The following is a 21706-nucleotide window of genomic DNA, read 5'->3' as shown; positions in this document are numbered from 1 at the left end:
TCACCTAAGTCCTGTTAGTCTGGGAACCACAAAGCAAACAAAAACACCACCACCCACAGCCACACAAACCCCCAACGAGCACCAAAACACTGCCAGACCACCACACATTCCCTTCACTAGCCTGGCTCTCTTAGTCTTCCCCTCAAACTCCCCTGTTTACAGCTCTGTTTGCTGGCTCCTGTGCCACTGCAGCTGTCTATGCTGCTGACTAACAGGCTGGCTACATTTATAGGACCCCTACTCAGAGAAGCTCCGCCCCTAATCAGGGCTCAGCTTCTCTCCCAGCACACTGCCCCTAACAGCCTCTACAAATACAAATACAAACACAAATATATGTAACCCTTCTGCCCATCAGAGTTGGCAGCAACAAGGGCTGGGCTCAGTATCTAGGTGTTCCGTTTAAATAACACAATGCAAAACCGGCTCGAGCCCCCACCCAGTGACCTGGGACAACTACATACAACCCCCGGGCAATACTTCCCCTCTCGCAAGCACAGAGTCTGAGTGTAGCAAAATCCTTTTAATAAAGGAGGGAAACAATGTGCCATTATATTGGGGAAACAGCACAAACAGGATTCATGACACAAACCATGAGCAAATGACACCCCCCCAAATAAGTTTGGCAGTGTCCTTTTCCCCTCAAGGTCTTAAGTCCAGCAACCCAACAGACACCCCACCCACAGTTTCTGACGTTGGTCAGTGCAGCCCCCAGAGTTCAGAAGTTCATCTGCAGAGTTTACCTCCCAGACTGGGTGGAAGTGGAGGGAGGTATGGGGGGGGGGGCATCTTACATGCTCCACTGCTCAGGTCAATGGCCAAATGCCATGCCTCCCCATGGGGTTCTGCTGCAATCTTCACCGCCTGCTGTGCCTCTTCACCAGCTGTCCACTCCTCTCTGTCAGCCACCCTGCAATCCACTCCACTCTCCACCCAGCTATCCGTTCCACTCCATGCCTCTCACCAACTTGCCTTCAGGCCCCCCCTCTACTTAACACAACTCTCAATAACTTCAGCACTCAGACTCACAGACTCACAGACTTTAAGGTCAGAAGGGACCATTATGATCATCTAGTCTGACCTCCCGCATGATGCAGGCCACAAAGCCGTCCCAACCCTTTCCCTTGACTCTGCTGTTGAAGTCCCCAAATCCTGTGATTTAGAGACTTCAAGTAGCAGAGAATCCTCCAGCTAGCGATCCCTGCCCCATGCTGCGGAGGAAGGCGAAAAACCTCCAGGGCCTCTGCCAACCTACCCTGGAGGAAAATTCCTTCCCGACCCCAAATATGGCAATCAGTAGAACCCCGAGCATGTAGGCAAGATTCTCCAGCCAGACCCTCATTGGTCATTATACTATTTACCAGCGATGGCACACTGTTCCTTTGACTAAAATCATGTTATCCCATTAAACCATTCCCTCCATAAACTTATCTAGCTTAATCTTAAAACCAGACAGGTCCTTCGCCCCCACCGTTTCCCTCGGAAGGCTGTTCCAATATTTCACCCCTCTGACGGTCAGAAACCTTCGTCTAATTTCAAGCCTAAACTTCCCCACGGCCAGTTTATATCCATTCGTTCTTGTGTCCACATTAGTACTGAGCTGGAATAATTCCTCTCCCTCCCTGGTATTTATTCCTCTGATATATTTAAAGAGAGCAATCATATCCCAGTGAGCTTAGCTGGTAGTAGGGGAGCCTTACTGCTGGTGAACTACTAGCCCAAAGTAGATCTAATACTTAAACATAGATATCAGAGATTTCAGCTCTTCAGCATGTAACACAACTCCTAATAGAGTCAAAATTAGCTCAGTTACTACACAGTGGGTAGAGGTAGGGTCAAAGTAGTGTTCAGGCCCCTCAGAGAAGAACCACACTATCAAGTACACATACCTCTCTCAATTCACTGTGTTTTGGAACCCATGTCCCTTTCCTAGCAAGTGCCACTTAGTTGAGGGAGATTCCCTCCATCATAAAATGCCAAGTACAGTTCTGCTGTCCTTGATTCACATAACCAGGATAACAAAGAGACTGGGGATCCCACAGCAGCCAAAGTGATCATTTGGGCAAGCAGTCCCTCATATTAGGCAGGGTGGGTGTGCCCATGCAAACAAGATCCGCACCTGAAGTCCTTTTCCCACAGCTCGCCACCAGATGTCAGGGTAGAGCTCATCCTGACTCTTCTTACATAGCAATACCTCGGTGCACTTCTATTGACACAGCCTACAGACCTAGGGTGATCAGATGTCCCGATTTTAGAGCTCTCCTAGCCAAAATGGAGTCTGCTCTGCAGAGCGGCTCTGTCCAAGAACAGGTGCACACTGGAGCGGGGTAACTCCCTTCCACCCCAGAGGCACCCGTTCCAAACCCCACTGGTGTAAATACACATACACCAGAATAGATCAGTGAATGTAGGAAAGGGAAATATTTATTTACTGAGGGATGAAGATAGAAAAACAACCGGGGTGAAATATGGGAGCGCCAGTAAAAGAGGTTACAGTCAACCCAAGGTACCACAGGCCCAGTGATACCACAATTAAAAATGGGAGACGCCAAGCACTGCGTCTACACTCACAGTTCAGGAGTACTGGGTGAAGTTCTCAGGCAGCAGTGAGTCTTGGGTGCTCCTGGTTGTCTTTGACACCAATGAATTTTCCACAGCAAACCCCTCCGGTGCCCTCTTCTGCCGCTCTCTGCAAACCCACACAAAGTGAGAACCTCCCCACTTACCTGGCTAACAGCCTCCCTCCTTATTCCCAATGCAGTCACCAACCCAAGTACTCACAGCCCCATGCAGCTCTGGGTGACAGAGAAACTGGGTCTGGCTCTGGTTTGTCCTTCTCAGGTGATTCCTCCCTGGCACAGTGCTCTTCCTGGCTCCCGTCCTGGGATGTCCCCAGGCAGCCGCTTTGTCACTCCTGGGCTTTGGGCAGGTTCTTGGCTCCTGTCACTGTGTGAGGGTTTTCGCTGTAGCCCTCTTGTTGGGAGCTACAGACACATTCACCCTGTCTCTCTCCCTGTCTCCACCTTCCTCCCCCTGGAACACCCAGCACTTCCTTTGTCCCAGGACAGGTTTGAAGGGGCCGTGCTCTCTAAGCCCCCAGGGGGTCACAAATGTTTGTAAAATTATCTTTGTAACTAAGTGAAAGTAGTGGAAGACTTTAGCCCCCCTGTCCATCAATTAAGCAGTGCACAGCTCCTTCCAGTGGTTCTTCTGATTCAACCCTTTGTCCCTGCTGAGAGGCATTGTCTGTGTTCATAAAAGGGAGAGCCAGTCTCTTGTTCCTGCTCAAGAAACTGCAGGATTATGTAGCAGTGCCAGCTCCCCACTATTGGTAGAGAATATGAAGCATGTGCACATAAGCTAGAACAGCACAGTAGACTGAGTGTCAAAGGACAGGGCTTTTAGTCCTGCCTTTACCACTGAGCTGTGCATGAACTTGAGCAAGTCTCCATGCCTCTGTTTCCTCTCTCACCCTTTGTCCATCTTGCCTGTTTAGACTGTAAACTCTTCAGGGCACAGGCTGTCTCCTGCCCTGCCCCTGTGCCCGCACTCCACCCAAGCCCTGTCCCCGAGCGACGCAGCCCAGGGGATTAGCAGGGGGCCTGAAGCTGGCAGCAGCAGGGGTTGGGCCCACCCCCCCACTCACCAGTGCGGCAACACTGCCGGACCCTACCAGCAGGCCCACCAACAAGGGGGAGCAAAAAGCCTGCTGTGTGCAGGCCGGAGTGGCAGCCAGCTCTTGCCAGAGTGCTGCTCTGGCACGCACCAGCCCACTTTCACCTCTGATCATAGCCACAATTGAGTTCACTTTATAACCACAACAAGGTAATTCCCTTCTGTAATGTACATGTAACCCACCAAACCTTGGTTACACAAGTACCCACTATAATTCCATGTTACTGCAGGGAGAGTGAGCGCGTTCAATCTGGTTGGACAGCAGAACTCCCACCCATGGATAACAACACGGGATAAATATGCGCATTTGGACAGTCGTGGATGCTCAAAGCCTGAATTTATTCCAAACTGGAGCAAGGGCTTGTCTACATTACTGCACAGGATCGATCTAAGTTTCGCAACTTCAGCTACGTGAATAGCGTAGCTGAAGTCGATGCACTTAGATCTCCTTACCATAGTGTCTTCACAGCAGTTATTCGACAGCTGACGCTCTCCTGTCAACTCCACCTGCGCTTCTCATTCTGGTTGAGTACCAGAGTCGATGGGAGAGCGCTCAGCAGTCAATTTATCGCGTCTACACTAGACGTGATAAATCGACCTCTGGGGGATCGATCGCCATGCATCGATTCGGCCCCTAGCGTAGAACATTATCTTTGAAAACTCATGGCGATCAGGGGAGGTCCCAGATGACTGGAAAAAGGCTAATGTAGTGCCCATCTTTAAAAAAGGGAAGAAGGAGGATTCAGGGAACTACAGGCCAGTCAGCCTCACCTCAGTCCCTGGAAAAATCATGGAGCAGGTCCTCAAGGAATCAATTCTGAAGCACTTAGAGGAGAGGAAAGTGATCAGGAACAGTCAGCATGGATTCACCAAGGGCAAGTCATGCCTGACTAACCTAATTGCCTTCTATGAGGAGATAACTGGGTCTGTGGATGAGGGGAAAGCAGTGGATGTGTTATTCCTTGACTTTAGCAAAGCTTTTGATACAGTCTCCCACAGTATTCTTGCCAGCAAGTTAAAGAAGTATGGATGGACTATAAGGTGGATAGAAAGCTGGCTAGATCGTCGGGTAGTTATCAACAGCTACATGTCTAGTTGGCAGCCGGTTTCAAGTGGAGTGCCCCAGGTCGGTCCTGGGGCCGGTTTTGTTCAATATCTTCATTAATGATCTGGAGGATGGCGTGGACTGCACTCTCAGCAAGTTTGCAGATGACACTAAACTGGGAGGAGTGGTAGATACGCTGGAGGGTAGGGACAGGATACAGAGGGACCTAGACAAATTAGAGGATTGGGCCAAAAGAAACCTGATGAGGTTCAGCAAGGACAAGTGCAGAGTCCTGCACTTAGGACGGAAGAATCCCATGCACTGTTACAGACTAGGGACCAAATGGCTAGGAAGCAGTTCTGCAGAAAAGGGCCTAGGGGTTACAGTGGATGAGAAGCTGGATATGAGTCAACTGTGTGCCCTTGTTGCCAAGAAGGCTAACGGCATTCTGGGCTGTATAAGTAGGGGCATTGCCAGCAGATCGAGGGACGTGATCGTTCCCCTCTATTTGACATTGGTGAGGCCTCATCTGGAGTACTGTGTCCAGTTTTGGGCCCCACACTACAAGAAGGATGTGGAAAAATTGGAAAGAGTCCAGCAGAGGGCAACAAAAATGATTAGGGGGCTGGAGCACATGACTTATGAGGAGAGGCTGAGGGAACTGGGATTGTTTAGTCTGCATCCTGGCTGGGATGATTTAGTTGGGAATTGGTCCTGCTTTGAGCAGGGGGTTGGACTAGATGACCTCTTGAGGTCCCTTCCAACCCTGATATTCTATGATTCTATGATTCTATGAACATGCCCCAAGACACCACAATGGAATAAAGCTGCTCAAACTAAAACAGTCATAAGGCTCATAAGAGGACAAGCTGAGAGTTAACTGAGACTCCTCATAAATCTAGACACAATCTTATCTTGACATCCATACAGCAAATAGTTTGCAAACAACAACAATAAAATTAGCATCAAACATACAGATTTCTTCAGTACCAAATGGTTCACAGGCCACAAATCCTGTGCATTTAAAACATACATTACTGATGTGGCATTAATGTCACCACACTGCCATGAGCTGAACAAGCAACAAGTATCCAGTTCTTCGAATAGTCTGGTAACCTTCTCCTTGTGGCTATCTTCTTGCTGCAATGAGTAAAACAGGCCTGTGACTATCATTGATGTGCTCAGGGTGGAGAGCTGATGTGGCTGTCTCCCTCTGGGTCTGGCTGAAATAACTTAAGATTTTGGCAATTTTTTTCTTTATACAGTGTAAGTTGTTTTATCCAGCACTTCTTCAACCAGAAAGCTTTATAAACCGGCATTTCTAATCAGTATTGAAATTCCGGTTTATGGTCCACTTGGCGCGGGGCTGGCAGGGGGTTGGAGCACAGGAGGGGTTGTGGAGTGCATGTTCTGGAAGGGAGTTTGGGTATGGGAGGGGGTATGGGGGTTGGGGTGCAGGGCTGGGGCGCAGGCTCTGGGAGGGAGTTTGGGTGCAGGAGGGGGCTTGGGGCAGGAGGTTGCAGGTCAGGAGGGGATGCGGAGTGCCAGATTTGGGGGGCACTACCCTTGGGTGGCTTCCCTTAAGCAGTGACATGTCCCTGCTGCTCCTAGGCAGAGCAGTGGCCAGGAGGATCTGCATACTACCTCCGCCCACAGGTGCTGCTCCCGCAGCTCCCATTGGCTGCAGTTCCCTCAGGGTGGGGTGGGGGCAGCACGCAGAGCCACCTGCCATGCCTCTATCTAGGAGCAGCCAGGACAGGTCGCTGCTTGCAGGGAGCGGCCTGAGGTGAGCACCCAAGGATCTGGCACCCCGCCCCCCTTTCTGCTCCCCAACCACCTGCCCCAAGCCCCCTCCAGCACCCAAACTCCCTTCCAGAGCCTGCGCTCCACACCCCCTCCTGTGCCCCAAACCCCAACTCTGCACCCAAACTCCCTCCCTCTCAGTTTACCAGCATTTTTCACTCACTGGTACCCCCCCATTGCCCCAACATGCCAGATAAAACAGCTTTTACTGTATTTGGGAGTGGAATTGGCCCCCACCCTTGGAGATGCCCTACTGAGCACGCTGCAGGGGTTCATGAACTTTTTCCTTTGTTTACCTGCTAGTCCCCAGCTAGCTGCAGTCAGTGGGCTGTTTAAAAGGAACAGCAACAGGAGCACGGGGGGGGGGGGGTTACATAGAATTTTCACCTTAGGCACTTTAACCTCAGTCCTTGTCTGTGGCTCTTGGGCATTTCCTATAAGCCTGTCAGACCAAAGCCTTGTGAGTCACACCCCTGCTGGGCGACCACTCCGCAGCTGTGCAAGAATCCCATATGGGGAAGGCTCCAGACACCCGTAGCTTCTTTGTCTCTCTTTGTAGGTCATTTCCCTCTCTAGGATGGTCTGTGTGAAATTTGCAAACAACCTAAGGGCCTCTCTGCACATACACACTGACCCCAATATAATGAAATCAGTTTGAATTCACACCTTTGATTAAGGTACAAAACTCTTGTTTCAGATTAAGATAATTTTATTTCAGTTTAGCTCATCAATAATAAAAAAACCTCCAAGTTTTGATCAGGTGTGGGAGATGTTACCTTAAATCCTACATTTCCTTGTTGAGTGTTTGTCTTTCTGGTTTGCTGAGGCTATGTCTGCACTAAGGTATGTCTACATTTATAAATTCAAAGTGCTGCCTCAGCAGCGCTTTGATGTGCGAGTGTGGATGTACTGTGAGAGAGCTCTCCCAGAGCTCCTGGTAATCCACTCCACAAGGGGATTAGCGCCGAGCGCTAGGAGTGCAGCTCCCAGTGCTTGGAGCGGGTCTATACTAGTACTTTAAAGCGCTCAAACTTGTTGCACTCGACGGGGTGATTTTTCACCTCCCTGAGCCAGCAAATTGGAGCGCTTTAATTTGCCAGTGCAGACATGGGCTAGAAACCTCAAAGCGCTGCTGTGGCAGCACTGTCACGGCAGCACTTTGTTCTGACAGTGTGGTCATCCGTGAGCGCTTGGGAGAGAGCTCTCCCAGCACTCTGTGTAATCCACCTCCACGAGGGGAATAGCTCCGGGTGCCTCTCAATGCTTGGAGTCTGTCTTCACTGGTGCTTTACAGCACCCAAAACTTGCTGTGCTTGGCGGGGTTTGATTTTTCACACCCCTGAGCGAGCAAGTTACTGCGCTGTAACTTGCAGTATAGACATGGCCTGAGTGTATTTCCTGGCTTTCAGTTTTACCAGTTTTATGCTATTCACATCTTTATTCTGGAAGGGTACATGGCACTGCCAAGAAACCTGAAATCCCCTATAACAAGTTTTTTTATTTGTGAATTAATGTAATGCTTGTCTACACATACATGTGCACTGGTTTTGATGAACTAGTGCAAAGCTCTGTGTGGACAATCCTAAATAAGAACAGAAGAACGGCCATACTGGGTCAGACCAAAGGTTCATCAAGCCCAGTATCCTGTCCTCTGACAGTGGCCAATGGCAGGTGCCCCAAAGGGAATGAACAGACAGGTTATTATCAAGTGATCCATGCCCTGTCACACAATCCCAGCTTCTGGCAAACAGAGGCTAGGAACACCATTCCTGCCCATCCTGGCTAATAGCCATTAATGGACGTATCTTCCATGAATATATCTAGCTCCCTTTTGAACCTCGTTATAGCATTGGCCTTCACAACACCCACTGGCAAGGAGTTCCAGAGGTTGACAGTGCGTTGCGTGAAAAAAATACTTTGTTTTGTTTGTTTTAAACCTGCTACCTATTAATTTCATTTGGTAGCCTCTTGTTCTTGTATTATGAGAAGGAGTAAATAACACTTCCTTATTTACTTTCTCTACACCACTCATGATTTTATAGACCTCTATCATATCCCCCCTTAGTCGCCTCTTTTCCAAGTTGAAAAGTCACAGTCTTATTAATTTCTCCTCATAAGGAAGTCATTCTATGCCCCTAATCATTTTTGTTGCCCTTTTCTGAACCTTTTCCAATATATCTTTTTTGAGACGGGGCAACCACATCTGCATGCAGTATTCAAGGTGTGGGCGTACCATGGATTTATATAGAAGCAATATGGTATTTTCTGTCTTATTATCTATCCCTTTCTTGATGATTCCCAACATTCTGTTCACTTTTTTGACTGCCGCTGCACGTTGAGTAGATGTATTCAGAGAACTATCCACAATGACTCCAAGACCTCTTTCTTGAGTGATAACAGCTAATTTAGAACCCATCATTGAATATGTATAGTTAGGATTATGTTTTCCAATGTGCATTACTTTGCATTTATCAAGATTAAATTTCATCTGCCACTTTGTTGCCCAGTCACCCAGTTTTGTGAGATCCTTTTGTAGCTCTTCGCAGTCTGCCTGGGACTTAACTATTTTGAATAGTTTTGTATCATCTGCAAATTTTGCTACCTCACTGTTTACTCCCTTTTCCAGATCGTTTATGAATATGTTAAATAGGACTGGGCCCAGTACAGATCCCTGGGGGATACCACTCTTTACCTCTCTCCATTCCGAACACTGATCATTTATTCCTACCCTTTGTTTCCTATCTTTTAACCAGTTACCAATCCATGAAAGAACCTTCCCTCTTATCCCATGACTGCTTATTTTGCTTAAGAGCCTTTGGTGAGGGACCTTATCAAAGGCTTTCTGGAAATCTAAATACACTATATCCACTGGATCTCCTTTGTCCGCATGCTTGTTGACCCCCTCAAAGAATTCTAGTAGATTGGTGAGGCATGATTTCCCTTTACAAAAACCATGTTGACTATTTCCCAACAATTTATGTTCATCTATGTGTCTGACAATTTTGTTCTTTAAGATAGTTTCAACCAATTTGCCCGGTACAGAAGTGAGGCCTACTGGCCTGTAGTTGCCAGGGTCACCTCTGGAGCCCTTTTAAAAAATTGGCGTCACATTAGCTATCCTCTTGTCATTTGGTACAGAAGCTGATTTAAATGATAGGTTACAGATGACAGTTAGTAGTCCTGCAATTTCACATTTCAGTTCCTTCAGAACTCTTGGGTGAATACCATCAGGTCCTGGAGACTTCTTGCTGTTTAGTTTATCAATTTGTTCCAAAACCTCCTCTAATGACACTTCAATTTGGGACAGTTCCTCAGATCTGTCACCCAAAAAGAATGGCTCAGGTTTGGGAATCTCAACAGTGAAGACCGATGCAAAGAATTCATTTCGTTTCTCCGCAATGACTTTATTGTCTTTGAGTGCTCCTTTAGCATCTCGATCGTCCAGTGGCCCCCATTGGTTGTTTAGCAGGCTTTCTGCTTCTGATGTATTTGAAAAAATGTTTGCTATTACTTTTGGAGTCTTTGGCTAGCTGTTCTTCAAATTCTTTTAGGTCTTTCTAATTATATTTTTACACTTCATTTTCCAGAGTTTATGCTCTTTTCTATTTTCCTCATTAGGATTTATCTTCTACTTTTTAAAGAATGCCTTTTTGCCTCTCACTGCTTGTTTTACTTTGTTGTTTAACCATGGTGGCTCTTTTTTGGTTTTCTTATGTTTTTTTAATTTGGGGTATACATTTAAGTTGAGCCTCTATTATGGTGTCTTTAAAAAGTTTCCACACAGCTTGCAGGGATTTTACTTTTGGTACTGTCCCTTTTAATTTCTGTTTCACTAACATCCTCATTTTTGTGTAATTCCCCTTTCTGAAATTAAATGCTACAGTGTTGGGCCACTGTGGGCTTTTCCCCAGCACAGGGATGTTAAATTTAATTATATTATGGTCACTGTTACCAAGCAGTCCAGCTATATTCACCTCCTGGACCTGATCCTGTGCTCCACTTAGGACTAAATCAAGGATTGCCCCTCCTCTTGTGGGTTCCAGGACTAGCTGCTCCAAGAAGCAGTCATTTAAGGTGTCAAGAAACTTTATCTCAGCATCCCTTCCTGAGGTGATGTGTATCCAGTCAAAATCGGGATAGTTGAAATCCCCCATCATTATTATTGAGTTTTTTATTTTAATAGCCTCTCTAATCTCCCTGAGCATTTCAGAGTCACTAACACCATCCTGGTCAGGTGGTCTGTAATATAGTCCTACTGCTATATTCTTATTTTTTCAAGCATGGAATTACTATCCATAGAGATTCTATATTACAATTTAGTTCATTTAAGATTTTTACTTCATTGAATTCTACACTTTCTTTCACATATAGTGCCACTCCCCTACCAGCACAACCTGTTCTGTCCTTCCGATATTTTTGTACCCTGGTATTACTGTGTCCCATTGATTATCCTCATTCCACCAGGTTTCTGTGATGCCTATTATATCAGCATCCTCATTTAATATGAGGCACTCTAGTTCACCCATCTTATTATTTAGACTTCTAGCATTGGTATATAAGCATTTTAAAAGCTTGTCACTTTTTGGCTGTCCCCTATTGCATGACATAATTTAATGGGACTTTTTTTCATTTGACTGTTTCTCATCAGATCCTACCTGTATTTTATCATTTTCCATTCTCTCCTCCTTATTAGAACATAGGGAATCTCCATTTATAGATCATCCCCTAAGGGATGTCCAAACCACATGCTCCTCTGCACCTGTCAGCTTTCCCCCAGCCCTTAGTTTAAGAACTATACTACGACCTTTTTAATTTTAAGCACCAGCAATCTGGTTCTGTTTTGGTTTAGGTGGAGCCCATCCTTCCTGTATAGGCTCCCCCTCTCCCAAAAGATTCCCCAGTTCTTAATAAATCTAAACCCCTCCTCCCTACACCATCATCTCATCCACACATTGAGACCCTGCAGTTCTGCCTGTCTAACTGGCCCTGCCCGTGGAACTGGAAACATTTCAGAGAATGCTATCATGGAGGTCCTGGACTTCAATCTCTTACCTAGCAGCCTAAATTTGACCTCCAGGACCTCTCTCCTAACCTTCCCCATGTCATTGGTACCTACAGGTACCATGACCCGTGGCTCCTCCCCAGCCCTACACATAAGCCTATCTAGATGTCTTGAGAGAGCTGCAACAGTCGCACCAGGCAGGCAAGTCACCATGCAGTTCTCCTGATCATTGCAAACCCAGATATTTATGTTTCTAATGATCAAATCGCCCATTACTAATACCTGTCTCTTCCTAATAACTGGAGTTCCCTCCCCCGGAGAAGTATCCTCAGTGTGAGAGGATACCATAACATCATCTGGGAGGAGGGTCCCAACTATGGGATCATTTCCCTCTGCTCCAGTTGGATGTTCTCCTTCCCTGAGGCTTTCATCCTCCTCAACAGCACAGAGACTGTCAGACGGGGGGTGGGACCGTTCTGCTGTGTCCTGGAAAGTCTCATCTGTGTACCTCTCTGTCTCTCATAGCTCCTCCAGCTCAGCCACCCTGGTCTCCAAAGTCCGTACACGGTCTCTGAGGGCCAGGAGCTCCTTGCACCAAATGCACATATATGCCACCTGCTCATAGGGCAGGTAATCATACATGCTGCATTGGGTGTAATAAACTGGGTAGCTCCCACTCTGTTGCTGGACTTCTGCCTGCATTATCTTTTTACTTCCGAAGCTTGTTCCCTTCTGGTGCTTTGTTTATATCAAGCGATATTTTGACCTTTAAGTGCAAAGAATGTTAGGCGTATCTAGCCCCTGCTCACAGTCCAACTGTAAACTCCCTCGCCAAACTCCCCTGTTTGCTAGCTCCTCTGATCACTTAGGAGCGGGCTTTTTAAAGCCCTGCTCTGCCTCAGTAGCCCCACCTGGTAGTTAAGGGTTGATTGGATGCCTCATCAAGAAGCTCCTAGCTCTCAGCCTCGCCTAGCAGGCCACTAAGCTCAGCACACACACGGTCAGCACATGGTCCCCCAAACAAACAGACCACACAGTATATTTCAGTCAAGCAGCAAGCACACCACAAACACAAACACTACAGACAACAAACTTACCCCAAGGGATATTGATTTATCTTGAGTCAATTCCTTTTTGATTTAAGAGTGTCCACACAGGAATTTGCACTTGATTAACTAAACCAGTTTAACTAAACTGGAGCAAATTTGTACATATAGAAAAGCCCTATTATAATATTAATTTTACTGTATATCAAATATTAATCTGGCCAGATGAACTGACCAACCACACTCGTGAACTCACATCTAATTATTAGTGTAATAAGAAATGGTTTTTGATAGTGTAATAAAGCTTTTGGCTCATTACTGGGCACTGTAGATTATTACAAGTTTATTTATTTCTTCTGTAGATATGGGCTCTGCTCCTGTCATCTCTGTGGTGGGACATCAGGACGGAGGGATCCGGGTTGTGTGTCAATCATCCGGATGGTACCCACAGCCCAAGGCTCAGTGGAAAGATCACCAGGGGCAGCTCTTACCATCGGCCTCTGAAGAAATAATCCCAGAGGCCAATGGCCTGTTTCAAACAGAAATTTCCATTGTTCTAACAGAAGAGTCCAACCAGAAAGTGTCCTGCTGTGTCAGGAACCCCCGACTCAATCAGGAGAGAGAATCAGTGATTTCAATAGCAGGTCAGTGCCCGTCCATGCCACACATGGATAGACCAAGATGCTGCAGACATGACCAGAGAGTATTTATCATTGTGTCTCCTATTTATTGGCCTGAAACTTCAAGGTGCGGAGCACATCTTGTAAAGTCCTGAACAACCTCAGTTCTCTTTGGATATGTCTACACTGCAGTTAGACACCTGCTGGTGGCCTGTGCCAGCTGGCTTGGGCTAAGGGGCTTGGGCTAAGGGGCTGTTAAATGGCAGTGTAGACATTCAGGCTTGGTCTAGAGACCAGGCTCTAGGACAGGGGTCTCAAACATGAGGCCCACGGGGCTCTTGCTTGTGGCCCACCAAGCTCCCCGTGCCCCCCCCCCTCTGCCTACCCGCGGGATTGCTCCCTGTGGTGCTGCGAGCCCCGCACTGCTCCCTGAAGCAGCTGGCAGTATGCCCCTTCGGGCTGGGAGGAAGGGGGAAGGAGGCAGAGGGCTCCTGCATTGCCTCCTTCCAGACACCGCCCCCTGCAGCTCCCATTGGCCGGGAACAGGGAACCGCGGCCAATGGGAGCTTCACGGGAGGTACCTGGAGGAGCGGCAAGAGCAGCACACGCACAGAACCCTGAGCCCCCCTCCCCTCCAGGGGCTTCAGGGACACGGTTCCAGCTGCTTCCTGGAACGGAGTGGCACGGGGCCAGGGGCCAAGGCAGGCAGGGAGCCTGGCTCGGCTCCCCCTCTTGTCGTCTCGTCTGTGTTTTCAGACTTTGCAGCCCTGGGCTTTGTTTTCTTTTTCATTAGCTTGGCTGTTCTGCAGGTGCAAGTCTGTGTAGTTGGGGGTTTTTTTTACAGCCGCTTGGGCAGCTTTTAAGCCCCTGTCTTTCTCGGCTCACAGCCAGGGCCAGCTGTGAGCTATGGCCTATTGTCATATTGTCCTATTTTCATCTGTCCTATTTTCAATCTAAGGATAAGCAAGCTAAAGTGGTAAGTTAACCCGTTTCCTGCTCTTCTCCTGCCTCCCCTCTCAGCCTCTCATACCTACAAAGGAAACTTCCAGTCTCCAGTCATGCATTTTTAACCCTCCCCAAAATGCTTTGCAATGCTAGCAACAGCGTTAGCAATATACCATGCTAATTTTCCTTCCCAGGGGACTCCCTGAGGGAGGGGACCTTGGAGTGTGACAGTGGGGAGGAAGAGGAGACATGAACTGAAGACCTTGATTGTTTCCATCCCCCACCTTATATAGGATTTTGATAAGGCAGGAATCCTTTGTTTGATTTCCCACCCCCCAGTGGAAAAGTTCAGCAGTCCAAAATGGAGGTTAGTATCAGGTGACCAGGCCATCTGACTCTGTAGCATCACAGCGTCCATCAGTGACAGTATGGAGCATCTGCAGGAAGGCCAAGACTTTTCACAGTCCATTGTCCTCACTGATGGGCCATTGGCCCTGTCTGGCTTCTCCATTGTTGTACCTGAAGTGTTAGTAGTGGCCTTCACCCAAAGTAGCATAGTTGGAATACAGATACATAGTCAATATTCCTAACTTCAGTTACAAAAATGATACATGGATACAAATGGGATTATCATATTCAGTAAATCATAACCTTTCCAATGATACCTCAAAGGGACTGTCTTGCATAAAGTACAACTCAGTTATGTCATATCCATACCATAAGCATATTTTCATTAAGAATATGGAGTGTAATGTCACACCAGCAATCATCATTCTTCTCAGTAGAGGTGGGGGAGGGAATTCTCCTTTGTTCTTGTGGTGTAGTGTGGACTATGTTGGAATTTCAAGCTATCACTTTAAGAGAGGGGTGTTTGCCAGGTCCTGTTCGCAGACCGGAGGGCTCTGTAGAAAATCCTGTGAGTCTACAGAAACAGTTAGTTTGTGGCAAGCTGGGGTGTAAATCTGCCTCTCACTAGCCTGCCACATACTAACTGTCCATGTGGACCCTGCTAGGTACACTAGTAATTCTGCAGTGTGCTTTGTTCTACCCTGTTCTGAAATGGGAACAGATCAAAATGCACCAGGGAACTTGTAATGCACAGTCGCACGGTGCACACAGCCAGTTAGTGCACAGCAGGCTAGTGCAAGGTGCATTTACATCCCAGCCTGACGCACACTAACTGTTCCTATAGACAAGCCAATGTAAAGCAAGGTGCCCACTGCCTTAGGGAGCAGCCTCCCCTCTCTGGTTTGGGTTCTTGTGTGTTATGGTTCTGGATTCTAAGAAGTAAAGTCCTGTTTGTGACATGCCCTAGGGTACAGTCTGGACTGTTGAACTGCTGTGTCCCTTTAACTCTCCAGCCCAGGGTGCCTGTTACACAGCTTTGCTAGTGAAAAGCAGCCTCTCTGGGCTCTGCTCACACACAGCTATTAGCAAGTAAAGTCACTCCCAGCAAAGTGACATGAATGCTTCCCCAGCCACTTATGAAGTACATATAGGGTGACACTCACAAATTCCCCAGCCTTGTACACAGAAATGTGCATCCTGTAGTGTCCAGCTGTCAAGGCTGTATTCCCACTTTGAACTTTAGGGTACAAATGTAGGGGCCTGCATGAAAACTTCTAAGCTTAACTACCAGCTTAGCTCTGGTCCGCTGCCACCATCCCAATGGATTCCCTCCCTGGGAAGCCTTGAGAAACCTTTCACCAATTCCCTGGTGAATACAGATCCAAACCCCTCGGATCTTAAAACAAGGAGAAATTAACCATCCCCCCTTCTTTCTCCCACCAACTCATGGTGAATACAGATCCAACCCCCTTGGATCTAAAACAAGGAAAAAATCAATCCGGTTCTTAAAAAGAAGGTTTTTAATTAAAGAAAAAGGTAAAAATCATGTCTGTAAAATCAGTATGGAAAATAACTTTACAGGGTAATCAAACTTAAAGAGCTCAGAGGACTCCCCTCTAGTCTTAGGTTCAAAGTACAGCAAACAAAGATAAACACTCTAGTAAAAGGTACATTTACAAGTTGAGAAAACAAAGGAAAACTAACACGCCTTGCCTGGCTATTTACTTACAAGTTTAAAATAGGAGAGACTTGTTTAGAAAGATGTGGAGAACCTGGATTGATGTCTGGTCCCTCTCAGTCCCAAGAGCGAACGCAACCCCAAACAAAGAGCACAAACAAAAGCCTTCCCCCCCCCCAAGATTTGAAAGTATCTTGTCCCCTTATTGGTCCTTTGGGTCAGATGCCAGCCAGGTTACCTGAGCTTCTTAACCCTTTACAGGGAAAAGGATTTTGGAGTCTCTGGCCAGGAGGGATTTTATAGTACTGTACACAGGACAGCTATTACCCTTCCCTTTATAGTTATAACACCAGCACACTACTGAACAATGCCAGCTCATTAATAGTCAGTCATTTCATCAAAGGAAATGATTCTGCTGGTGCCTTTGTTAACCTGAGTAGAGATTTCCCAAACACTTTACCAAAACACGCTGGTTTAGGTAAAACAATAAAACAAGTTTATTAACTAGAGAAATATAGAGTTTATGTGATAATAAGGGATAAGGCATAAAGGTCAGAATTAGTTACAAAAGAAATAAAAAATAAAACCAAAAACTAATTCCTAAATTTTACCAATCTAAGTAAGATTTGAAAGCAAAAAGGTTTCTCACACCCAAAAACTTACTGCAGTCCAAACTAACTGGAAAGCCTTCCAGCTAGGACCAACTCTTCCCTGCCCTCCACACACACAGTTCAATGATGCTCCTACTGACTTTCAAGCAATCTTATTGCTGTGAGTAGAGATGGGGGAGGAGAGGTAATGTGAAGATCACTGTCTATTATTTTATACCCTCCTCCTCTCTTCAAGGATTACTCCCCACTGGGGTGTAGACAAAACAGTCCCCTGTGTATGTGAGAGTCAAAGAGTCTATCAGGAGAACTGTACATTTCTTGTACTCACCATCTGTGTACGTGACGTTTGAGATGTCACTAGGGATGATATGCACATCTTTTGTTTACAGTCCCCCTGATGGCGAATGGTTGCCTCAGCTGTTAATAGCTTGCCATCACCTGTCGTCAGTTCTTTGTTGTTTCTGAGGAGCTAGTCTGTGGGCATTTCCCAGAATTACAACATATTTCACTAACAAACATAGTAAAATCTCATAGCTCCACATACAATGTTAACGTACACATTTTAACAGAACAATGATATTCAGTAAATTATGAATTTCAAATGATACTTCACAAGGCATACTTTGTACAAAATATATCATAACCATATAATAGTGGTGAACATGGGGGTTCAGGGTTTTATATGGGGTGCGGTGTGTCACAGTGTTACGTAAAGCAAGGTTGGATGAACTGTGCCCACTGCCTTAGAGACTCCATTGTGGGATTCTTGTGGGTTAAGATTCTGGATTCTAAGGAATAAAGTCATGTGACACTGCAACCTTCCAGCAAGAGTATTGATGTCTGTGTCTAACTTCTCTGTGTGTGCTGTGACCATTGCAGTTCTCAGTGGGGGTGGGGGAGGGAATTCTCCTTTCTTCTCAGTGAAAGCTGCTGGGTGAGGAGGGATAGCTCAGTGGTTTGAGCATTGGCCTGTTAAACCTAGGGTTGTAAGTTCAATTCTTGAGAGGGCCATTTAGGAATCTGGGGCAAAAATCTGTCTGGGGATTGATCCCCCTTTGAGCAGGGGATTGGACTAGATGACCTCCTGAGGTCCCTTCCAACCCTGACATTCTGTGGTGCTGAGTATTTATGAAAATCTGGCTAATGAAGTCATTTTTCCTGACTCAGACCCCCTCCCACTGGATATGGTCTGAGCATCGCTACTTAGATGACATCTGAAACTCCCACATCAATGTGAGAGCTGCACTATGGGCCCCGTCCTGCAGTTCAGACTCTGGCAAAATCCCAGCGTTTTGCCCAAGTCATAACTGAGGATCAGGTTGTAACTTGTACTTAATTGCTCAAAAGGTAGTAATCAGAGAGTTCCACAGCCAGCATCGGCCATGCATGTACATTGTGGTTTTTTATTCCACGGTCACACAATGGGACGGGTCCTACCTTCCCTGCATAACTAGGCTGATGAGAGTTTTTGGCAGTGCTAACACTAAAGGATGAGGCCCAAAACATGCAGAAACAAACTTTTAGCTAAAAAGCATCTTGATTTCTAGAAAAAAGGTTCGTATTTTTCTGTATTATTATCTACCAAATAACTTTGTTAATACAGAATGAGTAGTTCATCACTCTAATAATAACAATGTTGCATTTGTTAATCACTATTCATCTGAGATCTCATAGTACTGCACTGCTGATAAGCGTATGGTGTGCCCGGTATCACATGATTGTTGTGTTCACAGCATACCCACAGAGAGTGAGAAACAAAACAAATACTTTTCCTGGAAGGGTGCAATGTAACGCTGCTTTATTCCCAGGAATCCAGAACTCTAACACACAACAGCCAAATACAGAGAGAGACAAAGCAGGCTGCTCCCTGAGGCACAGAGGCAGAACACAGCCCACCTGGCTCTGTGCAGAGTGACTGCAGAGGCCCACATTGCATGCTCCTTACAGAGCCCCCTAGCCTGCAAGCAGCACCAGAAAACCCCCCAGGATTCAGAGTGACAATTTGTGATTTCTACACAGTTTTCAATACACCGCACTAATCACATAGCAAGAACCCTGTCACCAGCATCACGCCAGGGCCCAGGGAAGAGGAATCTGGAGGAATTTTTAATCTGACTCTCCAGGCTCAAGTTTTGTTTGTATTAAAATCCTGCAATAACATGTTTTGGGCCAGACTCTCATGTGGCTGAGCCCCTCTGAGCACAGGGGAGGTGGGGGTGTCGGAGCTGGTCACAACTCTCTGATTCAGGGGGCCATTCTGCACTGGCTGCAGCTTGGGGATCAGTTAGAGCAGCCTAGGGAATACCTGAGTTTATGCCAGTGGGGGATTGATGTAACACAGCAGAGCTCCACCCTGTCCCTACCCCCTCCCACCTCCAACACCCCCCCTCCCACTAATGAACTTTGATCAGTAAGAAGAATAAAGCCTGGACTTTCATTGACTCAATAATAAAGCACAAAGAAGCCACATCTCACGGTGTATTTCCCTGTGAGAGTCTTTTAACTAATCACAGTGTTACCACTGTCACAGCGTCCTGCCTTCATTCTGCGCGTGTTTGCTCCCAAGTCAATGGCACTTTCTCTTGCAGAGCCATTTTTCCCCAGGGTCAATCCCTCAAAAGTGGCTCTGTGGGTGATCCTGTCTCTCCTGGCTGTTCTCATGGCCCTGGCCGGTTACTGCTTCTGGAGGCGACACCGAGCAACAGGTGAAGTAACGAGAGGGGGGAATTTGGGATGGAGGGAGAGAGAAAAATGAAAATCAAAAGTAAAGATACTGGTATTAAGGGGCTTTGATTCCATGTTCAGAAGAGATTCAGGCAATGGGTGGCGGGAGGAGGGTGAACGATGACTTCACATTTGAGCTGAGAAATGTCAAATGGCTTCACGCCTTCAATGCTCACTAAAGGATCCCAATCGAATGGGATTCTGAACCATTCTACGGGGATCAGCTCTGCTTACATTGAAACACCCGGGTGGGGTTCAGTGAGCTGGGCTTGGAGCGCTGACATGTGTAACTTAGCAAGAAAACACTAAGAAAGTAGGAGAGAGGGGATTTCTTCAGTTCCAGTTCTGCTCCCCCAGTCTGTGCATGCCCCTCCCCCGCCCCATCTAGATGAGTAGGAGCTGCAAATGGGAAAGTAGTGGTAATGGAGAGGTTAGCAATTACCTTATCTACAGTGTGGTCACGCGCCAGCGCTCAGTGAGAGCTCTCCCTGCGCTCTAGGAAAACCACTCCACAAGGGGCGTAGCTCCCAGTGCTGGGAGCCTGTCTACACTGGCAAGTTACTGCGCTGAAACTTGCTGTGCTCAGCCTGAGGGTGGATCTACACTGCACGCTTCTGTCAGTAGAACTACATTCCTCGCTCGGGGGTGTGGGCAATCCTCACCCGTGAGCAACTCAATGATACCGACCTAGCTCTTGGGGAGGTGGAGTACCTACCCCAATGGGAGAGGCTCCCCTGTCGGAGTAGGTAGCGTCTCCACTAAGCACTCCAGCGGCGCATCTGCACTGGTGCAGCTGCAGTGCTGTAGGTGTAGATAAGCCCTGAGATCCTGCTACAGGGACAGGGCAATAAACTCTCTATTGTAGTACAAGTGCTCAGCTGTAGGTTTTCCTCTGATCACAAGGGGCAGAAATTGGCCTTTAGTGATCTGGCCATTTCTAGCAATGCTGGGGTTTTCAAAGCTGCCTAAGGGATCTGAATACTCAATTTTTGTTTAAATTGATGGGCACCAAGTGTGCAAACCCCCAAGGCAGCTGTGAAAGTCCCAGCCAGGGCTTTCTCGCCGGAAGTGCTATGTGGGAATTTACAAGTATCTGAAGAATTGGGAAGGGGAAATGTCTGTTCCAACAATTTCCCAGTGAGGACGGAAGCAGGTAATTCAGAGAAGCAGAAAGGAGCTGTGCTTTGTACTTGTGAAAGCTGGAACTGGGTGTTGTACCTTTAGAACTGTCACCTGTAAACCTTCTGCCTGTTGGAACTGGCAGCAACAAGGGCCAAGTGCAATATCTAGGGGTTTCTCTTCAACAATGCAACACAAAACCAGCTTGAGCCCCCACCCAGTAACCTGGGACAATTATATACCACCCTCTGGCTGTCTCTCAGAGGCAATACTTTCCCTCTTGTAAGCACAAAGTCTCTGTGTAGAAAGAAACTTTTAATGAAAGGAGGGAAATAACCCAGCATTAATTTGGGAAAACACCACAAACAGGGTTCATAAACATAAACAATGAGCCAAAGACTCAGGCAGTGTCCTTTTCCCCTCAGGTTCTTAAGTCCAGCAACCAAATGTCCCTGTAACATGCCCATCCCTTCTCTGCACCCCACTCACAGTTGTTGTTCTGGGTCAGTGCAGACACAGAGTCCAGAGGTGCATCTGCAGAGTTCACCTCCCACCCTGGGTCCAGAGGGGGTAAGCAGGCACATTAGTAGCTCTGCTGCCCAGGCAAAAGCTTGCCACTCCTCTTCCCCAGCCACCGTGCTGGCCAATCACTGTGCCTCTTCACCAGCTACCCGGCCAGACAATTGGCACTCTGCTTCTCTTCCCCAGCCACCCTGTTGGCCAATTGCTACCTCAATCCACAGGATGTTATCAGGTCCCCACCACTTAACACAGCTGTCATGATTTCAGCGTTAGAGTGTGGGAGCCTCACTGGCTGGTGCACACTAGGAAGTCTCTTATATCAGAGACACTGTCCCAAAGCAGATCTAACACTTAGAGCTAGATATCAGTGATTTCAGCTCTGGGGTGTATAACAAAACTCTCAATTGAGTCCAAATTAACTTTGTTATTACACAGCAGGGCTAGAGGATCAAATAGCTGGCTGGCTGGCTGGCCAACCTCACTAGGCTTTGGAGCCCATGTCCCCTGCCTAGCTAGTGCCATTTAGTTGAAGTATCAGAGGGGTAGCCGTGTTAGTCTGAATCTGTAAAAA

At 47.1% G+C, this 21706-nt stretch overlaps 1 protein-coding gene across 1 annotated transcript in view; it reads left to right on the top strand.

The window, feature by feature from the left end:
- LOC128848361 (butyrophilin subfamily 1 member A1-like) overlaps positions 1-21706 on the top strand; it is an 82062-nt gene that overhangs the window by 29827 nt on the left and 30529 nt on the right. Inside the window, exons 3-4 of the mRNA XM_054048341.1 lie at positions 12931-13212; positions 19359-19475. Coding sequence (XP_053904316.1) covers positions 12931-13212; positions 19359-19475 — 399 coding nt within the window. The remainder of the gene's footprint in view (positions 1-12930; positions 13213-19358; positions 19476-21706) is intronic.

Source organism: Malaclemys terrapin, chromosome 13 (genome assembly GCF_027887155.1).
Source record: "Malaclemys terrapin pileata isolate rMalTer1 chromosome 13, rMalTer1.hap1, whole genome shotgun sequence".
Lineage (NCBI taxonomy): Eukaryota > Metazoa > Chordata > Testudines > Emydidae > Malaclemys > Malaclemys terrapin.
The sequence above is the reverse complement of the archived record's forward strand: the minus strand, read 5'-3'. Positions and strand labels throughout refer to the sequence as shown.